Consider the following 8,752-nt stretch of genomic DNA (forward strand, 5'->3'; position numbering starts at 1 on the left):
ATATATATACTCACACGTGTGTGTGTGTGTGTGCATGTGGTCATATGTGCATGCACACATACACACATGTACACACCTGCATAAATGCACATGCTTGTATGTGTATACACTCTGACTTAGAAATGTATATACACATGCAGAATATGTTCACATTTAGCTTAGAACTCCTGATGAAGGAGTTAAAGTATTGAAATCTAACTCCATTGCCGATACATATCTGTATTCATCTGAATATGCACAGTCATACACTTTCATAACATACACAAACACAAATGTTGGTTCTCAGAATAGAAAATAGCCAGTATGTGGAGTTGACTGGAGAGTTGAATGGAGTGACCAAAGCCATAGTAATGCAGTGATGAAGATTTGGACAGCAAAGATGCTGATGAGCTTGGTGACATTGTGAAGCCCTTTATCTGCCTGCAAGCTGATTGCACTTTTTATTTTTGTTTGACCTTTCCCCTTCCCACAGAACATTCCAGAGGACAGCAAATCCTTCGATCTGGACACAATCTCCAACCTGAATATTGAAGACATGGAGAAAACAGACCCGGGCAAGGATGACATTATTGTAAGTAGAGAGGTACAGAGGCTGTGGTGGTGGTGTTAGTGGCAGCATTATTGGAGGTGTTAGGTGTGTAATAGTGGTAGTAGTTTGTGGTTGTGATGCTTATAGTTGCACTACAAATTCCTCTCTGTCTCTCTCTCTCTCTATCTATCTCTCTCACTCAATCTCTGCCTCAGGAATTACACAATATTGTTTTGCTTAATACCTTAACATCTTATTCTAAAAGCCACAAATATTGTATTGAGCTTATTTTGATTCAGTTTTAGAAGGATAGGTGTCCAACAGTAAAATATGTTTTTACAAATGAAGAACAGACCTGGATTTGTAGAAAAAAACCCCAATCCATTGTAGAGTATTAAAAAATAAAATTATCCAGATATACAATTACATGCATGCATCACACTAACAACTCTACAAGCACATGCATGCACACACACATGCACATGCACCCCCTTATTACTGCTAGTGCAGAGTTATAAATTACATAAAATTAATAAAGGATGTAATTTTATTGCTGTCGCTATGTTGTTTATAGTACTTTCCAGTTTACAGTGAAGTGCTGGGTATTTGAAATAACTAAAGTTAGTCTTTGTTGAGAGAATGATTCAAATTCATTATGTTAGATGTAACATCAAGCATAAAGCATTGCTAATTAGTGCTTTATGCTATACCTTGTGTGTTTTTCTTAATCATTTTAATAACCATTTGAAGTTGACAATGATCTCTTGATTTGATGTCACTAGAGTGACTAACTACTGTTTGGAATGACCACAAGAGATATGCACTTATGAAAAACAGCAGGACTGTTGGTAACAATATAGGGATGTTGAATATATGCAAAGTAGGACATGCACTAGTCACTTGTCTTTAATTGCTGTAAAAGCACAGGAGATGCTTTGAGAAAGAAGCAACTACAAAGACATCAAGCTAATAAACCACTATATTAATGTACCAGAAAGAGTTATAGTTCAAAAGATTAGAAAAAATATAATTTAGATGAGATGCAGTTTGGGTTTGTACTACTGGTTCCCTCTCGGGAAGTGCTTAGAAAGTGCAGGCCACTGTACATAGCATTCATTGACCCCGCGAAGAACTTTAATAAGGTACTATGCTCTGAAGTCTGGTGGTTACTAAGAAAACTTGTAGATAAATGAATTGTGAGAGCCATTCAAGCTAAAAGGTGCTGTTAGCAAAGGAAATAGCAACATATACAGCAAGGAATTTAGCATACAGGTAGGTAGCTAGCAAAGCTTGATACTCATCCTCTTCTGTTTATTATAATTCTCCAGGTCATATTAATAGTTCTGAATGCTGATACCCTAATTTGCATATTTGAATCTGTTCATGATTTAGCAAGAAGTTCCATTTGCAGAATCAAATCCTGAAATCATGAGGTTTTCAAGTAAACCCACCAAAGATAAAAATGTATGCTGCTATCTGGAAAGTGGCAATGCTCAACACACAGAAAAAGAATAGATAGAAATGTCAAACAGTGTACTTAGTGTAAACTATGATTGCTTAAGAAACGCTGTAGACTCACAGACAGGCTGACAAAGAAGAAGGACTTCATATGTGATAGATGCATAAGAGTAATTATTAGTAGAGTCCCCACCATAAAGTTCTTTCAAATACCAAGAAGGCTCCAAGAAATAGTTGCCAGTTTCTGTTACTTAGGCAATCAAATTAGTGGTATAATAGTGTTTTGAACACATAGAAACCAGAGTAGAAAGGGGAGGTCAAAAATCCAGAAAGTTATTATTTTTACTAATAGCAAAGGGATTATCTATCCAAGAGAAGGGCAGATAGCATGATGCTTGTATACAAACTGCATTGTAGCATGGTAACAAAACATGGTCAGTGAGTGTAGAGGATGTGTGAAAGCTGGGAAGAAATGAGGTGAGTATTCTCTGCTGGGTGTGTTGAATTAATTTGCATGAAGGATGGACAGCAAATGAGCTTAGAGACAAAAAAAAAAGGATGTCACAGAAATCAGGTGTGCTGGAGAGAAGACTTAGCTAATATAGGCATATGTAATGCATATAGATACAGTTGGGTAACAAAGTAATAAGCAATCCATGTGGAAGGAAGCTACAAAAAAAAGGAAGAATAATTGTTGCAGACGAAGACCTACCCAACCCATGCAAGTAGAGAAAAATGGACCTAAAATGATGATGACTGTTGACAATTTTAATATATTATGTTAATATTTTTCTTAATTATTTCTCATGAAGTCATTTTTATTATTTGGGATTTGTTGATAATATGACTGACTGTTTCAGCCTGTTAATGCATTAGTGTGCTGTCTTGTCAACTAAAGGGTGGGTTTTGTATTTCATCATCAGCATGTTGCCTGTCCTGGTGAAAACATTAAGCTCTCAGTCCATTTTGTAAAAATGGGATATAATTGCAAGAGATACATTTCATCACTGTAAGCCATGAGATCTCTGTTTTATTGACAAATATGTTTGTTATTAGTAATATACTACATAATTGACAAATGCACTATGTATCTGGCAAATTTATTGTCACACAATGCAGAGTTCAAATCATGGCATGTACAAAACCATGACAACCAAGACACCTTATTTGAGAAGTTCTTGTAGTTTGTATTTGATATTTTGAATTTTTTCTGCAAAGTGTTACATGTCATACAGAAATTAATCAAATATTGTCATGTTCATACGTGATTCTTTACATTGAGAAGTATCATTCAACTGACAGGTTGAACTGTCTATGGAAATAATAAATGCAAAGGTTTAGAATTTTTACCATTCATCCATTTTTGATTGTTTACATTGCAATTCCTTAATTTCCCTACTGCTTAATGAAATCATTGCCTTCTTCTTGCACAGATTGATAATGATAATAAAGATATTCCTGCCCCTGATGACTCCAGCACACCCTCACCAGCTTCCGTTACCTCAGACAAAGACACGAAACAGAGCAAAACTGTTTCAAATGATTCCAGTAGTGTTTCCATTCCTGAGCCTTCTTCCAAAATTCCCCAAGCTTTACCCGATACTACTGAATGTGCTTCTAACAGTCCAGAAGTCCCATCTGAGGCTCCAACCCCTATCAGTGAAAGTTGCAGCTCCCTGTCTGACACCCATGAGAACATTGCACAAAAGCCCACCAGTCTGCCTGTCAGTAGTAATGATACCATGGCTGAAATTAGTGTTGATAAGAAATCATTGGAAACCACTGAGGACTTAGATCGCTCCTCTGATGAAGGGTTAGGTCCTAGTGGAGATGAGAAGTCTGATGCCAGTGCGGTAAGCGGTTGATTAATCTTATTTATTTTAATTTGGTTTTGGTTAACTCAGCCTTTATCTTGCTTCTTTTTTTTTTCTTTGTTATGAAAGGCAATTTTTTAAAATTTATTTTAGCCACCTGTAATTGTCTGAATTAATCAGAACAATTAATTGTAGAATCGTTGTGGCTTTGAGGCTACTGAACTACAAGGTGTTGAATTAAAACCTTTAAATAGCTATATATGAACTTTCTTTTGTCCTTATATAGTCCTACTTTTGTTATTTTCTTTTTAATTGTAGAAATGGTATTCAGATGTAAAATATATTAGCCCTCATTAATTCATAAGTTTTTTTCTATTATTTGTAATTGTCAATTGATATTATTAGCTAGTTTTAGTTGGAGATGAAATTGAGCTTTCCATATGAAAGTTATAAAGTAAATATTTTGATTTCTTTTTGCATGTTTTACATTTGTTTTTCAAGTTAACATTAGTGGAATTATTTTTAGCAAATTGGATGTTTGTATATTGTTGGAGCAAATGTTCTTGCATCTGGATACCATTCTTGAAGTAATAGTGTAGTCTGCATGTTTTTCAAATAGATTAAGGCAAGCAGAATTGTGCCTTCATCAGAGACCCAGCACAATACCTAGAGTAAGATTTAAACCTAATTATGCTTGTTAAGTTGTCCAACATCTTAATCTCATGCCATTATATTTTTCTAAACACTTAATAAACTATTTCAGACACATCATTTCATTGCCCCTACTGCTTTTCATTGTGATTTGTTTGTTTGTTTGTTGTAGAGCCCTGCTAAAATTGTCGAGGACAAAATTTTGGTTCCTAGTGGTCCAGCAGATACTGTGATTTCAACTACGTCTCCATCAGATATACTAATTCAGCAAAAGGAGGAAGATTCTAACAAAGCTAATATAGCTTACCAGATTCTTGAAGACATCATTGATGACGTCATCAAGTCAACAACTGTCCAGCCTTCCATTCCAGCAGTTGTCTTTGATACAGTTAGTGATGTGGTCGGAGAAGACAGAGAGATTAATGACCAAGATGAAGTGCCAGGTGATTTCCCTTATGAGAAAATTACCAGTGACGAGCCCATTAGTGCCTTAGATGAGACGGAGGTGCAAGAAGTTAAAGTCAGCATTTTAGAGGACAATGAAGACAATGTGCCATGTGAACCATTAACTGATTTGAATTCTGTGTTTACAATCAATGGACAAGTGATACCAGAAAACCATAATGAATTTGTTGCTAATGGTTATGTACCTGGGACAGAAAATGGTACATATGATATGAACAATGTGTCTGTGGCTAACACGAAGCCACAACCAGTCCAACATACGGACTTAGACACATTTGAAACTAAACTGGATATTTCAAACCCAGATGATGATGAACGACTAAAAGATTCTGATACCCTTACCTCCCTCAGCAGTTTTGAGAAAGAGGAGAAGAAACCAACAAAAGATAATGCTGTGTTACGGTATAAGCAAAGGCAAAAAACGGTGAGATCTTTCTTTAAGTATTTATTTTTCTTGTTCTTGTATTTAATATATTTACTTATTTCCTTCAGTTTTTATGCTCATATTTTGAAAAAGACTTACATTTTGCTTGTCTTTTCTTTGTTGTGAAGGAAATATTTTGTTTGTGTATGTATTATTTGTACAAATAATACATACACAATGTATTAACTGAAAGGGAATAGTTAAAATGAAATGAGTTGAAATTCTAAAATATTAAGAAATCAATTATATTATTGAAGAGTTAAAGGCTTGAACAATGGTTGATGGTTAAGAAGACATTAAAATAAATATTCAGCTGGTCAGGGAACGAAATTATTAATTTGTTAATTGAACTTTACTTGAAGCGGATAAAGAAAAATTAAAAAATTAAGCCAAGAATATCTATTAGAGTAAGTGCTCTGGTATAATTGTATTAAAGTTACTCTTTTGACATGAGGAATTGATATTTTCCTTTTATTAAATGACTGTCTAGAAAGTTGTATCAACAGAAAAGAATTGGATTATCAAATAATTTCTGTAATATAAAACATATAGAAATGAAATATACATGCATATGGGTGTTTATGCTCATAATACATGTGCAAATGTATATGATGGAAATATGTGCATGCTTGTATATAGTCATAACATTTAACACAGAAATTTACTTGTTTAACTTTGACTGATATACATCATCATCATCATCGTCGTCGTTGAACGTCCGCTTTCCATGCTAGCATGGGTTGGATGATTTGACTGAGGACTGGTGGACCAGGAGGCGACACCAGGCTCCAATCTGATTTGGCAGAGTTTCTACAGCTGGATGCCCTTCCTAACACCAACCACTCCGAGAGTGTAGTGGGTGCTTATATATATATATATATATACATGTGTGTGCAACTACAATTTTTCTTAGTTTGCTGTAAATGGCAAGAATATTTTGAAATATGATGATGGTCCTTTTTGCTCTCCTCATTTTTATTTCTCTCATGTATCATCAAAGTTTTCTTCTTCATACTTTCAGTTTAATTTAATTAAATGAAACAGAAGTTACTTTTTTTTCCTGTTGTAATTAGTTTATGAATTTTCATGTATTGAGTACTGTATTTATTTTATATATATATATATATATATATATATATATATATATATATACATATATAAAATTTAAAATTTGTCTCCTTTCATTATAGATTGGCGTCATTTCTTTCTGGCATTGCAGCTTTTCACTTTCTTTCTGTTGCTTTCTTTGGCTCTTAAGTGGAAGTCCTTTTAGATAACTAAAGCTGTTCTCCTTATCAGTTAATCTGATAACATGGCTCTTATCTGATTTCATATCATGTTTTCTATTTTGTGTTCAAATATGGCAAGTGGTTGTGTGTTTATTTTAATTTCATTGATGTTGCTAAAGCCTTGTAAAAACTTGATTGAAATAGGTGCTGAGCTCAGATGTGAGAAAAATAAAACTAAATTCTGTAAAAAATAAGATCTTTATTAATTCTGTAAATAATAAGTATTATTAAAATGTTATAGATATCTAAGAATGTAAGGGAATGGGTTGGAATTAAATTATTTAAAGTATTTAGGTCTGATAGTCATAATTCTGAGTTCATATCATAGTAAGATTGATTTTCATTTCAATGAGATTGATAAAATACATAGCAACGATATATTGAGGTCAGCTTAATCAACTCTACTTCTTCCATTCAATCAAATTATGTGAGAAATCATTGTATGTAATCATTTTCTATATTTAATGTATTGTCTGCACATGCTATGTTGTTATTGTTGAGAAAATGAAAATAACCTTTTGCCATCTAAACTGTATTTTTTGATAATGTTTTGAGTGTCTTTTTGACAATAACAAATCTTTACAAATTTGTTTGTATATTGTGTCTATACTTGATTTTAATTTATAATTGCTCAGAGTAGGATGATAATTTGCTGTTTGCTGAGTTCAGTGCTTTTAATTTCATTTGATTGCATCATCATTATCTCTATTATCATTATTCTTTATATCATTTTTAAAAGTGTGGTAGAGTGAAGGAAAGCACTGTACTATTTACATTTGCATTTAGTTTTGCACCTCAGCTGGCAGATTGGAATTTGCTTCTCATATCAATAAATTTAACACTTAGCATTTAAAATGGCCATATCCGGCCAAAGTATTCTGACTGTTATATATTCAAACAGGCCAGATCTGGTCTCTCACACTAACCTTACAATATCATTTTAAAAATTATAGCACTTACCTCATCAAGATTAGCTACAAGATAATGCATGATTAGTTCAAAACAATGTGAATAAAAAAAAGCATTAATTTGGCAGTATGAAAGTGAAATCGTGATGGCACCACCATTCGAGCGTGATTGTTACCAGCGTCACCTTCCTGGCACTTGTGCCGGTGGCACGTGAAAAGTCATTTGAGCGAGATCATTGCCAGTGCTGCTGGACTGGCTCCTGTGCAGGTGACACATAAAATACACCATTTTGAGCATGGCCGTGGCTAGTACCGCCTGACTGGCCTTCGTGCCAGTGGTACGTAAAAGCACCCACTACACTCTCAGAGTGGCGGGCATTAGGAAGGGCATCCAGCTGTAGAAACTCTGCCAAATCAGATTGGAGCCTGGTGTAGCCATCTGGTTCACCAGTCCTCAGTCAAATCATCCAACCCATGCTAGCATGGAAAGCGGACGTTAAACGATGATGATGATGATGATGTTAACACTAAAGGGTTAAATATCAGTAATGCACTAGAATCAATTCAGTCTTGGTGACCACTATTTTCCCTATCTCAGGGAAAGAAATTATTATCAAACTTCCTATTTCTCTTGAGAAAAGAAATGTCATACTTCATGTCTATTTAATAAAAGACAATTTTCTGTTGTTAGCAATAAGTTCTCAATGTGTAGAATCTGTAGCAGTGTTTCAGGTTTTTTTTGGGACCATTTCTACTACTACTCTTAGTTAATTCCTTCCATGAAAATTCTGTGTTAATTGAATATTGTAATTAAGAAAAGCACTTATTAGTTCAAGACTTTACTTGGTTGATGTAATTATTTTAGCGTACTCCTCCAAATTGATTTAGTAATAGTGTGGCACGGACATGGCTGTGTGGTAAGGCGGCGAGCTGGCAGAAACGTTAGCACGCCGGGCGATACGCTTAGCAGTATTTCGTCTGCCGTTACGTTCTGAGTTCAAATTCCGCCGAGGTCGACTTTGCCTTTCATCCTTTCGGGTCGATAAATTAAGCACCAGTTACGCACTGGGGTCGATGTAATCGACTTAATTCCTTTGTCTTTCCTTGTTTGTCCCCTCTATGTTTAGCCCCTTGTGGGCAATAAAGAAATAAGAAGCTTGTTTCCCAACCACATGGTTCTGGGTTCAGTCCCATTGCATGACACCTTGGGCAAT

At 34.7% G+C, this 8,752-nt stretch overlaps 1 protein-coding gene across 3 annotated transcripts in view; it reads left to right on the forward strand.

The window, feature by feature from the left end:
• The window catches only part of LOC106869338 (serine/threonine-protein kinase 10), a 115,442-nt gene that overhangs the window by 9,789 nt on the left and 96,901 nt on the right, over positions 1-8,752 (forward strand). Inside the window, exons 5-7 of one of the 3 annotated variants that reach the window (XM_014915051.2) lie at positions 473-571; positions 3,421-3,840; positions 4,625-5,341. In XM_014915051.2, coding sequence (XP_014770537.1) covers positions 473-571; positions 3,421-3,840; positions 4,625-5,341 — 1,236 coding nt within the window. The remainder of the gene's footprint in view (positions 1-472; positions 572-3,420; positions 3,841-4,624; positions 5,342-8,752) is intronic. The other 2 variants (XM_014915052.2, XM_052965710.1) reach the window with 2 other exon arrangements.

Source organism: Octopus bimaculoides, chromosome 2, assembly GCF_001194135.2.
Source record: "Octopus bimaculoides isolate UCB-OBI-ISO-001 chromosome 2, ASM119413v2, whole genome shotgun sequence".
NCBI lineage: Eukaryota > Metazoa > Mollusca > Cephalopoda > Octopoda > Octopodidae > Octopus > Octopus bimaculoides.